The sequence below is a fragment of the Rissa tridactyla genome, chromosome 6, assembly GCF_028500815.1.
Source record: "Rissa tridactyla isolate bRisTri1 chromosome 6, bRisTri1.patW.cur.20221130, whole genome shotgun sequence".
Taxonomy (NCBI): domain Eukaryota; kingdom Metazoa; phylum Chordata; class Aves; order Charadriiformes; family Laridae; genus Rissa; species Rissa tridactyla.
Genome location: NC_071471.1, coordinates 30,928,853 through 30,946,135, shown reverse-complemented (window position 1 = coordinate 30,946,135; position 17,283 = coordinate 30,928,853). Strand labels below are relative to the sequence as shown.

Sequence of the window (17,283 nt, the reverse complement as noted above, 5' to 3'; positions counted from 1 at the left end):
ATGGAATTCCAATACTTGAGTCGCAATCTAAGCAGGGCTAGGATTCTTTTGAGTTATGTTCTGAGTATAGTGTTACTGCTTTGAGTAACTACATTTTGGAGCAGAAAATTGTTTGATGTATCAAGTGATAATATTACAAGGGATGAAAAGGGATCTCTACTTTTCTGCAAGTGCTGCCTGCAGTAGTTACAGAGGAAATAGTGGCAGATAATGACATAAAGGTCATTTTATTGAAAATATGCTGTATAGAGTTTGGTATAGATGTCATACCTTTCGCTTTCCTGAGGCTGTGGGTAAACACTTGATCATAGTATGAGTCACAGAGGCTAGGACAGAATGGTTTCATAGGTTTTCTTTCTTTACTAACTATATTTGTTAACCCAAAACATGCAGGTTGTCATCTTATTCAGCATCTCTCCTTATCTTCTTCTATTAACGTAACAAAACTTACGTGTTAAACCAGATTTTCACGTTGGTATAGTCTCATGCTTTTACACTTTCAGTTCTCTCCAATTAAGCTTAAAAAGAGGTAACGTGCCTATTCTCTACTACGAATACAGACAAGGGGAGCAAAAGTAAGACTGTTTTGCTGTCTTCAAAAGAGTATTTTACCTTTTTCCATAGAGTATTTTGTGAGCATGCAGAACTCCAATATTTGTACTTGTTGGATAAAGTATACTTTTGTCACTACAGATTGTAACCAGTAATCCCTCCTGCTTTCACACAACTTCAAATTTACCTGTTAAAAAACCACAACACGGCAAAAGAAAAACCCACACAGGAAAGGGTTAGTTACAACCAGGAGTTCAGCTGCTATGTACTTCTAAATGGCTACCAGCTACTTTGGTTTGGACCTAATCTTTAGATTTTTTTGCTAAATGGTGATCAAGGAATTTTAGAGCAATTAAGTAGTGAAAACAAGTTGAAACAAACTAACTCATATACCCAGATTCTGTCTTCTGCTTTACCAGCAAAGGGTGAGAGCTTGTTGATTGTTTATTTTATCTCTAGGCTAAAAGTTTATCACCCTCACTAGCTTGGTGCCAAAATCCTCCTTTATCAGGAAATAATGAAAAAATATTTTCTTAGTGGTTCTGGACTAGTACAGAGTACAGCTGTCAAAGACAGAACACTAAGTAATGTGGTTCTGTTTAGACTTCTGGCTACAGGACAGAGCTGAAACTTAGTACGGAGAACAGCTAATCTCCATCTGTCTTCAGCATGCTTTTGTTATTGTGGTATTGTTACTGCTGAGAATACAACGTGTAGCCTGACTGTGGCAAAAAAAAGCACTTTCTTTTACTGTCTGCAGATGGAAAGAGTAGTTTTCCTAATCATAGTAGCTAGTTACTTGAGCAGCTACTTAGTCTTTCTTCGTGAGCAGCTACTTAGCCTTTCTTTGCGAAACTAATAGCATCATCATTGTGTTTAAAAACAAGTTCACAGCATACAGGGCTACGTTAGGGATGAGTTTCTTTAGTCACTGCAAGAATCCCTCTGTGCTGCTTATGTGAGTAGCCTCAGCAGGTGCTTCCTCCACTGCTCTGTCCTAGGCTGAGGGCAAGCTAATAAAGGGATTGGCTCTAAACAGCTCCCTTGCAAATGACTGTATACTCTGTAAATAATTACAGAGCTAAAAGCTGGACACTTGCTAATGATAGCTGGAGTAGCCCTAGCAAAGCTCAGGGGTTATATCTGTTGAATATTTTAGTTGGACTGCTTCAGAGCTCCCTTTTTTTTTTAATTGCTCAAGAGTTTAGGGAAGCCAGAAATGCATGACAACTTTTTATTTTTGTATCAAGTGAAACATTGCAAGTAACAGATAAAACTCAGTTTACTAGTCCCATAGTGTACAGAACTGAAAAATGCATTCTGCCATGCTGTAGGCACTGTGCGTAAGAACCTGGTCAAAACTTCAGTGCAATTGTGACTGGAAGAGCAAAGCAGTGCTATTACTGTTACATCTGTATGTATCCCAGTGTCATTAATACATTTTTGGTAAAGCAGAATGGCTACCACTCTAGTGTATGAGCAATCCCATGAATAAGATTTTACTTCTAAAACAGCAAGCAAAGGAATCACTGCTAACCACCTTAATGAGGTGAGGTAACAAACCCAGTTTCAAGGAATATGTTGAGCCAATTGATCACAACAGAAGAAAATTTAAGCTGAAAATACCTGGTTTTATCTAGTAGGGAGAATTGGAAATTGGGCAGTTATAGGTGGCCCAAGGAATTCTGCTTCCTAGCTTTTGCTCATTCTTCATCTGTAGCACTGCAGAGGCCTTCAGCCAAGAAGTTTTTCATCAAGCTACTAGCAAGTGTAACTGACCACCATCTACACCTTTCTAGCTGTTAGTTCTGGAACAAGTCCTTGCATCACCACTGTTTGAGACAGGCATTTCTACTGAAGGTAGGTATCAAGTTTCTTCTTGATGTTGTCAAAGGAATCCACTCCCAAATAGTCAGCTTGGCCCTGTTCCCACCGTTCCTTGCGTTCTTCTGAAGATACGGTTGGTAATACTGGTGATGATGCTGATAGTGATATGTGGGACACTGCCTCTGTAACCTCTGCCTAAAAGGAAAGGCAGAGTAAAAATACAGAAATATTTTGCACAGCTAAAGCGAGCAACAAGGTATAGAATGGGACAATGAAGTAGATGTTCTCATGCGCAGCAGCAAGCATTGCCAATGGGCAGGGATTGTGCAGCTTTCCTAGCAAAATAACAAAGCAGAGTTACAGAAGTTAGCAGGGACAGGGAGAAAAGAAAAAAAAAAAGAAGAAAAGTTTAAGTTCTTCATACCTCTCTACAGAAGCCACAAGAGAAAGCCAGAGTATAGGCCAAGCCCGATAGCTGCAAATAGTTTGTTAGAAAGATGTAAGATTAACAAGAGAAAGCACATCTTAAAAGATCAGTAACTTTGGTCTTAGAAAGGTTGAGAACTTAAACTGGCCTATGTACTAAGCTAAGACTATGAAGTCTCCAGTCAGATGCAAGCCACTAAACTCTGAGCGAGAAGTAGAGTTAGAAGCATTACTTTGGCTTTGGTAAGTATTGGGATGCATCACTGCCAGTCTACATAAGTGTTCATTCTCTAGTTATCCCAGGCTTACCTAGATTTGTTTCACCATGCAAGATCTACATGTACATATTGCATGCTGAACTGGGGTTCTTCTGCTTGAGAACCTTACTAGCTGCAACACAGTTAAGAGTTAGGACCCTTCTCTGTATATATATTAAAGAAGTTGCTACAGTATAACTTCTGGTGCACCATTAGCTGCTTAGACAGACTGTTCTAGGCAAGCAGACAGCTACATTCAAGACCACTATAGCATGCTTATCTGCTGTAGTAGTATTTATTCCAAGCTTAAAAAGAACAAAACCAAGAACCCCTGCGTCCCACAAACTAAACCACACCCATGCTTTGAGATGGATAGAGGGAAGAGAAATCAGTGGAATGGTAAAGAACCTGTCATCCATACTTAGGTAGTTCCTACAAAAATATTAAAGGACATACCATGCTTACACCTGTAATACTTTCTTTAACAATTCCATGCTGTTCTAGTAGTGGTAAAACATCAGCTGTGTAGATGTCCCACCACATGTTGAGGAATTCTGGGTGAACTATTTTAGGGTCATCCATGTTGCCTTTTATGCTTTTTGTTTTGGAGTCATACGTGTAATTCCATGGTTTTATGCTTCCCAGAAAATGCACCACTTTAGTATTTGCACCAAACCTGTTGGACAGAAAACGTTAGAACCCACAGTTTGTGGGGGTGTCTAGAAAACAAGAGTTTTGACTGGCAGTCATAATTTTTATTTTTTTAACCTGCAATTTCTGTAGGTGTCCAAAAAACAGGAATATGAATATATTTAGAAGGCTAAACACTAAATGATCAAACTGCCAATACCTACTGGGACTGAAAGCATCGCTATACAACAGAAAAAATGCAAATGGAATTCTACATTACACTAGTCAGAATACAGCCAAAACCTAATGGTCTGGGCTATTTAAGTACTTACAGCCAACTCAAGTCTTTAGGTAGAGTGGTGTCCATAGCTCAGGAGAGAGCAGTCTCAAGCAGCCGTTGCAATCGGAACTGGTTTTAAAAGTGAAAAAGATTCTACTCCAAAGTCAGAGATCCAGATAGTTAGGCATTACAAGCATTACGTAGAGAAGGGTCAGCGTTACAGTTACCCTTTCAGCTTATAGCCCTATAGAAAAGGATCATTGGAAGGCCCTGCTGTGGAAAGGCTGCCTCCCTGCAAAATAATAGCTTTGTATAACTTAGGCATTTCAGAGGCCTTCTGATCTTGGTGCAGCAGGGTCTTGCTAGACAACCACCACTTATTTTCTAAATAACCTTAGTTTAGCCATGGGTGCGTTTTCTGGTGGTGGTTTTTCACTTGTTTCTTTTTAAAACTATTTTAACTTCATTTTCAATATGGACTTTTAGCTTTGCCTCAAATGTTACCAGTATGTTCTTTTGCATTAAGAGCATAGATGAGATACACCCCTTTTGAAGTAAAAAGAACGCTAAAAGAAACAGCATTCATTCTTCTATGGTTCCAGAACTAGAGTTCAGCTTGATTCAGATTTGTAAAAAAGCAATACCAGGCTCTCTAGTAACAGCAACTGTCTCACCTAGTTCATCACATATTAGGATTTCTTATCAACATAATATGATTAAAATGAACAATAATGCCAAACTAGTTTGTCTAACATTGTTAAGCACACCTTGGTCATTTTGACCAGGACTACAATGTTTAAGGAGTTTTACATATGCAGACTATGCAGGTGTGTTTCAAAAACTTTAGAATATTTGAAACAAGGCAATATGCATTTGGATGGGGTTTTTTGTACTATTACAAGATCCGTGACTGTATTTAAGTGTTTACATTCAGTGTTTTGAACACAACTGATCTTATTGCAGAATGAAAACCTATGCATGTGTGAAACAAGGTCTAGTATTTGCACTAATTGCAAGAAAAAAAAATTCTGTCTTCTAGAGGTCAGTTCCTGGGCTTTAACTTTCAACTCCATGTGTCAAGATTTAACATAAGGGGACTACTGTGGCTGTCACAGCACTACTTAACAGCCTGAGCTTTCTTCATCTCAGGCTGCTGCTGTTCTGAGGAAACTTGTCCTTGTTTAAAAATCAAGGCTATTTAAGCTAGAGAATGCCTAAGTGTTATGTTACACTTTCTGCAAATGGAGAAGCGTATTCTTAGTAGTCTGTCCAGTTAAGACCTGTACAACGGTTGACAGATGACAGGCTTCTACGATGTTTTCAGTGTCTGCTTTCTAGATACTTTCTAGATCTGCAATACTTTCTTTTGACATTTAAGCTCAACTGTTCGGAAGCTTTATGTCCACACTGGCCTCAGCAACTAATCTGTCTTTCCCCATCTCCCAGAAAAGTCCTTCATCAATGTTTTGAAGTTAGAGAGCATTTGTCATGAATTGGCATTTTCCTTTGGAAAAAGGATTACTGGGACTGCTGTGAAATCTAGTCTCGCTGTACAAAGCTGCAAAAAACTTAGCTATTGATGTCAGTAGGTTTAAATTTCACTTTATTCCAACTGCTGATTATCAGGCATGTAGCTGCTGATCTAACCAGGGGAAGTTGTTCCACCTGTCAAGCAGGGCATTCTACTTAAAAAGGGCTGGACTTCCAGCATTCTGGTCTTGAACATCTGCTGATTTCAGTTAGGCAATTGATTCAATCAGTTAAATGGAATTTTTGTCAGGAGCCCACAGATCCACTTAGTCTTTTGTGGCAACAACGTCATTTGTAAATTTAACAACCAGTCAGCCATGGAAAGAGGACACACTTTACAATCGATGTTAGCTTATCGAGTGCTGTCCAACTACTTAGTCATTCTTAGGCTTGCATATATTTCTTTAAATAAGTGTTCCGCTTTTAGCATGACAGGATTTCAGATGGTATTCCGATCACAAGACATAGTTTGATCTTGAGCCAGCAACAGTCCTGCTTATGCTAGCTGCTGTTTTAGACACTAGTAACCTGATGTCATTCGGAGATCAGATTGTTTTTATGCAATTGGTACTTTCCCTCCCCGCTTTTGAAGCTCTTAATGAATAAGAGTTTCTGTGTAACATTTCAGCTTCCCCTGCTTCCTCCTGTGTTTATTGTAACACTTTGACTGACCCTGTCACTGATACTGTTTACTCACATGCCAAATCTAATACTGCTAGCTAGGGAGGATACAGTTGTTTTCCTTACACAGGAAGCTTGCAAGGATATGATGGTTGGCTGTAGTCTTTGTTCCATCTTGCTATTACTTAAGGAACTGTCTGAGATCTAGAAAGACTGTTGGGAGAGAATTATAGCTTTACACAAGTCTCTGTTCACCATGTTTATTTGAATGGTATAGATTGATTAGATGAACTGTAACTACTGGTTGTTAAATACCCTAAGTAATTTGCGTGAGGAAAGGGCACGTTATGTAGGTAGGAAACACCATCACCAGTGGCATGCTGAAATTCAGCTCAAGCTGATTCAAGAGCTACTACCTTTGGTTAGAGATGTAACGGACAGTATCCCATACTGGAGTAGTGGTTCTTCCTTTTCCAAGTTACCTGTCAAATGTGCTTACTCTAAATCAACTTCGGTGTTACCACCAGGGATGAGTTGTTTAAGCTACAGATACACCTTTCTGTCTGCATGAATCATGAGATGATTCATTTAACTAGTATTAATTTATTAAACTTTTTTTTGAAAAAGAAGAAAATTATACCTTCTTTTAGTGAAAATAGTTTCCCTTTAGAAAAAACTGTGTAAGTTCACATCACAGCCTGTTTATTCTATTACAATAAATTAGTTTATATAAGCTCTGAAAGTTGTCTTAGAATGTTGAACTTACGCTTTAAATGCTGGAAGGTAGGAATATACAGAAGTGCTGCTCAAATTATAAATAAATGGTAGATGCTTGCTCATGTCTGTTGTTGCCCAGCTGCTGAAAAAGGTGTTTAATAACCCCTGATCTGCACCTGAAAGAGAAAGCATTAATAGGCTACAAGCATCAAATAGCTGTTTTACGATCTTTTTCAATCACTATGCTAATTAAGTGTTGGTAATGCAGTTGTCATGTCTGGTAGGAGTTTGGCACAGAGCACTAGAGTTCTATTTGTGAACGACCCTGTAAACCTTGCAGCCTTTGAAAATCCAAAAAAGGCAGAGAATGAAAAAGTATGTGTGGGATTACTTTTCTACAAGATAGCAGAATATAGCTGCTCACAAAGTCAATTTCTTTTACAGCTTAAGTTCAAGCTGTATAAGGCATCAAAACCCAGGACTTGACAATTGAGTACTGTTCAACTTCAGGAAAGCTGTAGCTCAGAAGATCAAGTACCAAAAATTTGTTTTATTACTTATGCTTACAGATGCATGATCAACATCAATGCCAGAGTTGCAGTATCAGTGGTCTGTTAGAGCTACAGCCCTGGATGTATCTACCTGTGATCAGATCAGGAAAGCACATTCAGTCTTGGTGACTACTCTAGTAAAACTTCAGCAAATTCCTTAACAGGCAATAGGCATTCCTAGTTATTTACTAAAAAGCTGCTGACTAACCCTTAAGTGAAGGTAACAACTACTCTGTTGGGAGGGGTCACCTCTTAGTTTGCAAGCAGAGGTTGTAATGAGGTCAGATGAGTCTGAAGTGGTTTGGTATGTCAGTAGTAGAGTAGCTAAACAAACCAGCATCCGGCCCACAGCAGACTAGTTTATACAAAGCTACTGAGAAGTTACTTATTTATATCCATTCATTCTTTATTGCAGTGAATATACTTGGTCTTTAAGTGCTAACAGTTCCTCTTATGAAGGAGATTGAAGGTAATCCCTCAACTTTCATTTGCTGTCTTCCCTCCACCTATAACTGTATTCACAACTAGCATTGCTAAGAGAGGGTAAATGCATAGTTAGAAAAGAGGCAGTGTTTTATTTTAATCTTTATTCTTCTAAAGCACTCAGTCTCTGACTCAGTTTTTTTTAATTGACCTGCATTTAGATTTAAGGCAGAACTAACATTTACACCCTCACTGATGTTTGAGCAGAATTTGCTTTTTGCAACTGAAGTATCTAGACACTGGGCATAAACTTAGATGTACGGACAGGATACTGGCAAACATAAATTCTAAGTATCCTGTTACAGCTGTCAGCAAGCATGCAGATTGCAGAGGGAGAAATTGCCTAGAGATTCAGTCCGGTAACTTCAAGCCTCTGACTTGAGTCTCAACCCATAAAGGGAGGAAAGCACTTTTGAAGAAATTGTACAAGAGAATAAGAGTCAAAGAAATCAGGCCAGTCCTCTGGTCTTTACTCAAAGTTTCATTATAACTTCTAACTTAATGACATGTTAAGAATGTGTATGTTAACAGTGACATGATCTAAATGAGACAGAAGTCTGGGAAGCCCTCTCAGAATGGATAGCTCATAACTGAAGGGGCAGCAACAATGTATTTAACTTATTCTATAGGACTGTCTCCCACTCAGATTGTTTTACATACTTGGCTTTTTTTCAGATGGCATGCATTTGTGCCAAAGCAGCCACTGAAAGTGGCATTTAGCTGTCCTAGTTCTGAGTTCAATAGTAGTCTTGTTGTATAAACTTGACCTTAGACATAAGGTGAAAGAATCAGGTAGTAGTTACATTAGCAACATATCTACAGATACAGTCTTGCTGCATTATGTCTTTATATGTAAAAGCAATCATTTAAAATTCCAGGCTAAAGAGCCAGAAAATTGTTGAAGCAGTAGCAGTGTTTTTAAGGTATCAGTACTACCAGATTTATTTTAAACGCAAACTTCCCCCCCCCACCCACTTTTAGATGGCATCTAGAATTATGCATGATATATTCCTCATTATATAGAAAGGTAAAGTTCAAACAGAAAAAGTAGTTGTCTACATAAGTAGCTATCACTCTACCATTTCTGGACAACACCATTATACAGGAGTCATCTGTCTGCTGTTATAAACATGAGATATCCCAGGAAGCCTTGCGTTTCCTAGTTACTACTACTGCAGCTGGGGGGCTTAGAGCTTGACTTCAATTATACATAGCTTGGTAGCTTGTTGAGTTTGCATGCCAGTGTCCCACTAAGGGCAGTGACCCTTCACAGACATTTCTCTTATAAAGTTTCCTAAGAACTTTTATTACTATCTAGATCAATTTAAAGTTTAAATCCCCTTTCTCCCAACTGAGTTCATGAACTCAGCAGACAGAATAAGTCTCCATGGTCTCATTACTCAGATCAGTGCTACCGTTTAATAAAAACTGAATAAATTTTAAAGCTGAAGTACAAATTACAGTTCTAGAAATTTAATACCTGAACCATTAATTCACTGTTTTTGCTGTTAAGAGCTGCAACAATTGCTTCATGTTTAGGACATTGAGGAAGTTTCACCATTGTGTGGCTTTAGCTTTCAAGTCAGAAAGTATATTGTGGACACAGTTCTGTTAAAGGACAGGGGCCTTAGACCTAGAAGATGGGTCTGCTAGCAGTCGAGCACAAAGCTCAGAGGAGACAATGACCAAGTCTCAGATATTCCTGGAGCTACTCAGTGGTCAGTTTGCACAAAGATGTGGGTTTGTTTGGGATGTGTTAGTTTTGTTGTTTTTTTTTAAAAAAAAAAAAAGCAACAGTTCAGTACCATACTACAGCTTTTGCTGTAGCTGGTGATCAGTTTACACCCAACATTTGAGAGCTCTCCCAGAGCTACCAACTGCTGCCTTGCCAGAAGCAAGGTACAGACAGACCCTTCATTAGATTGCAGTACTCCTTTTCACTAGAGTTTATTCATTAAGCATCCAACAGCAACTACTGTTCTTTAAGAGGCCACACATAGGAGTCCACACAGTAACAGGGATTATTCTGCAGACTAGAATTGACATCTAGAAAATTTACTTTTTTACAAACTACTGAAAGGTAAGTCAACAGGCTCGCTAATTACCTTCTATTAAGAGCTCCATTTTATGATCTTATTTATGTAGTTATCTGTAGCTTTTTCAGTTAGACTTTGTTTTGTTCCACAGTAGTTACATAATGAAATTTAGTGACAGGAGACAGCTACAGTCATTCAGAAGCCTTTTGCTATAGCAGTCTTCAAGCAGTGTGTGCATTTACTGCAATGGTAATAGATTTAGGAGTCTTACAGGACAGCAGGACTTGGCTTCTCAAGCTTAAGTCTGGCACAGTGGCTGATCCCAAGTGACCTATAGTGGGAAGCAGCCAAGGCTACATGCACTTGATATTGGGAAAGAGATGGTCACCACCCTATAATGACACGAAGCTATCACACAGCATGTGAAGAGATAGTTGCATCTTCAAGTGTTTGTTTCTCTGAAGCAGCATTCAAGTTCATCAGTACTATTTTTTCCACAGCAACTTGAGTTAGCATAGAATATTCAAGCAATGAATGTTAGGAATGCATGAAGCATAGCACTGCAGTTTCATTTACTAATGCCTGCATTGTGCTTGCTTGAGATTTCTTGTTACATGATTCTACATTGCTAATGCTTACAGCTACTAGTTTGGAGGCCAAACTCTTAGGGTTTTATTTCATGAAGTCTGAAAGAAGTAGTTTTACTACAAATTGTAATAATAGCCTCTGTTGTGAGAGGGAAATAATTTTTGTGTCATTAATACATTGAGTTCAGAATTCTATCATACGGAGTCCCCATGGCACATACGTAGTTACTGAGCCATCCCAACCACTACTACCATTTTGGTCTAACTTATATTGAAATACAAATTAATACATACCATCAAAGCTGCCATTCTCTGTGGCAAACTGTAACAGCTGATTGTATGTTTCAATGGAAGGTCGGTAAACAAAAACTCCAGAATTAAAACAGTCAGGCCAACCTGGATCTGGTGCTGCAGAAAGCTCTTCTCTCTCAAAAAGCTCATCAATATTTGACAAAACCTAGTTTTAAAAGGGATAAAAAAGTTTTCTGCTTTTTAGGCTAGGAATTGGGGTATCACATTTTAATGGATTTTGACATCCACCTTAAGACATGAAAGTTCTCATATTGATGCTCTTGTCTTATGGAAGACAAAATTTTATGGAGGTAGTCCCCACAGACTATGTTACAACTAATTTATATGAAAAAGGCACATACATTTTTAGTTACTAGTCCAAATAGTGAGAAGGCCTCTATTATCCCTCCTTTAAAAAAAAAAACCACAACCCCCCCACCCAATAAAACCAGCCCTGAACAACAAAATAAAAAACAACCCACAGAAAAAATCCAGCAACCCCCATACCAGGTCATTACGAGGTACCATGAGACACAACCACTTACCATTGTGTCTGCATCCATGAAAACGCATTTTGAAAACTGTGTCAGTTCCCAGCAGTGAAGCTTTGTTAATGTGACACCCAGCTCAGGTCTTTTCATTAACGCCAAGTGTGCTGAATCCCCACTATCCAAGACATTTACCAATATGACTTCATCAAAAACTTTTTCCAGCACTCTCCTGGGGAAAGAGTTAATTGCCAAGATTTAGCTCTATTGTTATTCCAGCACCGGACCACATGACAGATTCCATAAAGAGAAGTGGAATAACAGGGAACCTGGCAGTATTTCTTAAGTCATCAGTAAGACCTGACTGCATGTGTTAGAATGCACAGGTACACCTGCGTGCCTCAAGGTTTCTAGGTTGTAGCAGGCACATTTTAGGGAACAAAGATGTTTTGGGTTTTTTATTCCACAAACAGGGCTTGCTACCAAGTCCAGTAGGTCATGGCTACGTAGTACAAACTTTCCACTCAACTTTTTTTCAGACAGACTCTGATTTTTAGCAAGTTAACAGTACTTCAACAGCTTCCCATTTCTTAATTGCCTGCTTAGAGGAGCCTGAGCAGGACAGTAGCTGAATCCTAAGCAGCTGGAACAGAAGTTTGTGCAATAGTTAGTGACAACACTGTTCTGGATTTGTGACTGTTAGGGACATCTGACTAGACCCAGTTAAAACTTTCTTTATCCCATAAAGTTTTAAAGACTCATTTAATCATGGCTGTGGGTACAACAGTGTTTTGACCCAGTACCATCTTCGCTTAAGGGTGACACCTGAACTTTCAGACAGTATAGTGAGATTCTGTGGCAGGTATCCGATTTTTGCATTAGATGGTAAAGCATTACCATTAGTCCGAGAGGTTAATGAGTTCATACTGCATAAAATATGAAGCATCTGTTTAGTCTCACTGTTCTGCAGTGTATCTTGAATGCTCAGCAATTATCATTTGAGCCACAGAGCTTGTAAGGCAGAGTTCTAAAACTCATTTACAAGGCTGTCTTTATACTGACAGTTTGCTGTGGAGAGTGGCTTTTGAACTTAAGATATACCTTGTTAGCAGATACAGCGAGAAGTGCAAGTTCCAGTTACACCACAAGGTAGGTAAGGTATTGCTGGCCTAAGGGCATAGTACTAGCTGGCTTGCACTACATATAAGCACATTTATGACTCATCTTAAAAGAGCACACTCACCTAATAGGTTAGAATGGATGTTCCATATGTAACATCTTTATATTGATAATGCCATTTAGCTGCCAAGAGACTCCAGAGAGAGTCGCTCCATTTATTATTGAGCCATTTCTCTACCATCTCTATAAATGGAGAGGTATTTTCAGAAGAGCTTCCCCATGTAGAGAATCTTGACCTATCATCTGTAGTTCATGTAGCTATTAAGTTAATTGTTTTTTTACGCTCCTCTTGCATGTGGAAAGAACACCCAGTCCACTCCACACTGAGACTATTCTAGAGAGGCTGTAGGAAGCAGCTGCCCATTAATTTCATTTGTTGTACCATGGGGACCTCCTTAGATGCTTTTGTTGATCTGCTGCTACTTTAGTTCTATGCATTTTCTTCTCTCCTGATAAAATTTGAAGCATCTGCTAGATTTCAAGAGAACTTATGTTACATTATCTCAGTCTAGAATGCTTGTGCAAGATAAACACCAATCCCCTATTCCCACCTCCACATGCATACACACAGTGCTAATGAACACACATATGATATCATATTGTTGGACAGTTCTTTCTAACTAGGACTATGAAAGTATCAAGTCACAGTTTAGTGCTCTAACTACAGAGTATTTGTTAACTCGTCCTATGGAATAAAGAAAAAAAAAGTTTCACATTTGAAGAACTTAGCAGAATTCAACTTCTACTATCTGGAATTCTGCAAGCTTAGCTGTTAAGTTTCCAGAGTTTTGGAAGGTTACTATTAATGAATTTAACTTCTGTTTTTCACCCTTCGTATCAGCAGGAACCATAGCAGTTTGAGGTATATAAGTGACCTTACCTCATAGGATCTGAGACCTGAGGAGTTATGAGTGCAGTCAGCTTCCTTGTTGTTCTGTACTGTTGCAAGGATGAACCAAGTACCAGCGCTCCTTTCACATAGGAGTCATTTGTGGCTAGAGTCACAAAAGACTGGTCTGGAAGAAATGAACTTGGTCAAGTTAGCACAATCCACTCTCTTATTCTGAGACAGATCTACTAGAAACCTAGCATTGTTAGGTAATCATGCTGTGAGACCTCTAAGATGTGCCCTTTAACTCTGCATATTAGGCCTACCTACATGGCTGAAAAAAGCAGATTATACTTGCATAGCTATACTTGCTATTAGTAACATGACACATTGAAAAATGCAGTAAAACACCAACCAAAATCAAGATTGTTGCAAGAGAAAACCAATTCCAGTTTGCCCACAGGTTATAAAAGTTACACCAAATGTTAGAGACAATCCAAAAGGTCTAAAGAGCCTTATTTAGGCCACTATTATACTGGTTTTAAGCTCAAAGTATTGGAGTCAGTGAGCTTGCATTCAGTCTAAAGTTATTAACAGTAGAACTTTGTAAAAGTTACTCTAGGTTCAGTTCTCAACCCTGAAGTTAGGGCTGTGTAAAACTTACATTTCATTTTCAAACAAAAGTAAGCATTGAATTAGATTTCGGACAACAGTATTAAGTTTCGCTAGCTCAGGATTTTGCAGATGAGTTGTTCTGCAATCCATGGCTGCAGCTCTATCACAAGAATGCAAGATTTAAGTGGGAAGTAACCAGTAATATGATTAGCAATTTAAGACTTGCAGCAACAGTATTTGTTCATCAAGCAAAAAAGATATAAAGTTGGATTGTTGCTATGAAGTATAATCTTCTGCTCCGGCTTCTCTTAAAAATAGGTTAAAACGGATCACTTTGCCATATACTGCTTATTGAGGCCATGTAATACAGGCTTTGCATTCTTTCAATTGTCATGTTGTTTTAAACTGCCAGGGTGGGACTGACAAAAGCAAACAAGTAACTTCTAAGCTTCTTCAGTTCACTGTTAACTATCACCATGTAGTACTCCTTTCCAAGCTACAGCGCTTTATAAAGTGTGCTCTTTTCTACCAAACTATTTTTGACACCATCAACAAAATGCTTTCTCCCTAAGAATTTTAAGAGTCGATGTTCACATTCAAATTTTTTTTTACCAACTGCGATTTCTTTACAGAAGTTGTTAACTAGGTTAGATAAGGATTGAAAGTGAGGGGTCTGGGCACTTAAAGGCTTACTATCAAGTCTAGCAGCAAGATTAAAATACTGACTACTCTACTTTCAGAGAGACTGTTATTTGGTACAGCTTCTCAGCCTGTGAGACAGTCATCATCAATATCTTTTTAATACTATTTTAACAGTTGACAACAGAAAGTCATGTACCATAGCTGTCTATAAGCTCTGCAAACCTGGTTTGCAAGCTCTACAGAGCAGCTACAAAACCTTCTATTTTGCTTAGCAGCAAAACCAACTAGTCCCAAGGGATTTAGATTACAGCCATCAATTACAAAGTTCAAAAAGCTTCTGCAATGCCAGGAATAAAGATTTTTTCCAATTCATTTTAGCTACCAATTTGTAATAGTTCATATAATTCAGCAAATCTACAAAACAATTTGTGTTTCTTTGAAGCTTTACAAATGGCAAGTGCATAGCATTTCAAGTGGTGTGACCATCCTAATAGGGCAGCATTTTTCATGACTTAATTTGCATGTTACTCCTCAACTACTCAATAAATAGAAGTCTGCCACACTATGCTGACAGACAGCTCACTAGAAATCCAGAGTAGACAAAGTGGTATTGTGCCCAGCATTCATCCCAATGTTGGTTGTTTTGTTTTTGTTGGGTTTTTTTTGTCCCCCCAGCAGTATAAGACTAATTCTTAAAGTGACCTTGCAACTGAAAGACTAGTCTTTTTCATTGAACTGTTAGCAGGTATACTTCTATCATGTCTCCTCATCTAACTGAAACTGAGTATTCACACACAAAGTTCTTGGAGAAATAAAAGTCAATTTAATGATGGAGTAAAGGCTAAGAAGCCCGCTATTATATCCAACTGCAGTAGGAAACTTCATGACTGCTTGAGAGGAGGATACTGGCAACTTGTAGAGCATCCAAGTTGGTGCAGCTTTCCTAAGTTTTGAATAAATTCCATTCTATTCCATATCTTCTCCAAAGTACATTCAAACATGTTACAGAATCATAGAATCATCTAGGTTGGAAGGGACCTTTAAGATCATCAAGTCCAACCATTAACCTAGCACTTCCAAAAACACCACTAAACCACGTCCCTCAGCACCGCATCTTTTAAATACCTCCAGGGATGGTGACTCAACCACTTCCTTGGGCAGCCTGTTCCAATGCTTAATGACCCATTCAGTGTAAAAGTTTTTCTTAATCTCCAATCTAGACCTCCCCTGGCACAACATGAAGACACATCCTATCACCTGTTACTTGGGAGGAGACTGACCTCCACTTTGCTACACCCTCCTTTCAGGTAGGCGTAGAGACCGATAAGGTCTCCCCTCAGCCACCTTTTCTCCAGGCTAGACTACCCCAGTTCCCTCAGTTGCTCCTCATAAGACTTGTGCTCCAGACCCCTCACCAGCTTTGTTGCCCTTCTCTGGATACGCTCCAGCACCTCAATGTCTTTCTTGTAGTGAGGGGCCCAAAACTGAACACAGTTCTCAAGGTGCAGCCTCACCAGTGCTGAGAACAGTGGGACGATCTGTATGAGTCCATACTACCAGTTGTTGCTTAACATGGAAGTTACATCTGCAGGAGTCTAGTCCATTCCACCTAAACCACAAATGCTCCAGCTGTGTGGGACTCCCTTCCCATCCTCTGTAAACACTTCCTCCACAGTAGGTGATGGTCACACAGCAGTCACCATTACACCTGAAACACACTGAACTATTAGTAATAGCATGGCTGCAAAAACACAGAGAACGTGAGACAGTCACACAGCTTCACAACTGATTTATCCAGACAAAACCAAGCTGCTTTGGAGGCATCTTTGGCTGCCCTGTTCACAGGCTACACTATCTGCACACAAAAGCCCTGCGCTGGCCCTCACACGCCTCAGAGCACGCTGGAAGCCTGAGCTAGGAGCGACCTTCCATGTGGCAGCACGTGGGGGACAGCAGTGCCTGCCCCAGGTGTTTCAGAGCTTTTCCCCAGCAGCATTTCACAGGCACAACCCGGGCTCACAGCTGCTCCCTACTCCTCGGGAGGACCGGGACACCGCACGGTTTAGGTGCAGGATCCCTAGCCAGACCGGCACACCTGATCCAGGTGCGCACCGTGGGGCAGAGCACCGGGCTCGGCAGCCTCACGGACCTAGAAGTGAGGTCGGCCCCGCTGACAACTCCAGGGAAGCAAACCCGGATGGAGAGCGGCCAGGCGGTGGCGGGGACCCACTCCTTGCGGAGCACCGACGCGCCCGGAGGCCGGGCTCTCCCGTTAGCGCTTCGGGAGAGGGACAGGCTTTCCCCTGCCAGCGATGCGGCCCCGTAGCGGCCTCTCGGGACCCTCCTGCTCCCCGCCGCATCGCCCCCCCTCGGGGACAGAACCCCGGGCCGGGTACCGAGGTGGAGCGGCCTGAAGCGGGGCTGAACCACGACCGCCCGCTGAACCATGACCGCCCTCCGAACCTGCTCCCCCCACGGTGGGCCTCCCCCGGGCGCTGGCGAGAGCCGCCGCCCGCCCCGCCCGAAAGCGACCGAGCGGCCAGCGCGGCGGCAGCCCGGCGGAGGCGTGGCGGCGCTGACTGACCTGCCATGGCGCCGGCTCCACAGAAGGACTACAGCTGCGACGGCGACCGCGCTCCCAGCGCTACGCCCGGGGCCGCCCCTTATATAGGGGCGGGGCCACGCGCCGTACGTCGGCCGGCCGGCGGCGGCGGCCCCGCCCCGAGGAATCCCCGCGTGGCG

General features: G+C 40.7%; 1 protein-coding gene across 1 annotated transcript; it reads right to left on the bottom strand.

Annotated features, from left to right (window-relative positions):
* Window positions 1–1,772: 1,772 nt before the first annotated feature.
* On the bottom strand, window positions 1,773–17,283 carry GYG1 (glycogenin 1). Its single transcript, XM_054204968.1, has 7 exons — window positions 17,126–17,283; window positions 13,336–13,471; window positions 11,334–11,508; window positions 10,792–10,954; window positions 6,890–7,016; window positions 3,519–3,738; window positions 1,773–2,574 (listed from the first exon to the last, which is right to left on the bottom strand). Exons 1-7 carry the CDS (start codon window positions 17,130–17,132, stop codon window positions 2,404–2,406), a joined length of 999 nt encoding a protein of 332 aa, XP_054060943.1. The 5' UTR covers window positions 17,133–17,283; the 3' UTR covers window positions 1,773–2,403.

Coding starts and splice junctions, on each gene's coding strand:
- GYG1 (XM_054204968.1), bottom strand. Junction 10,955..11,333: donor TCATGGATGCAGACACAATG/GTAAGTGGTTGT, acceptor TTTTAAAACTAG/GTTTTGTCAAATATTGATGA. Junction 2,575..3,518: donor GTATTACAGGTGTAAGCATG/GTATGTCCTTTA, acceptor CTTTCCTTTTAG/GCAGAGGTTACAGAGGCAGT.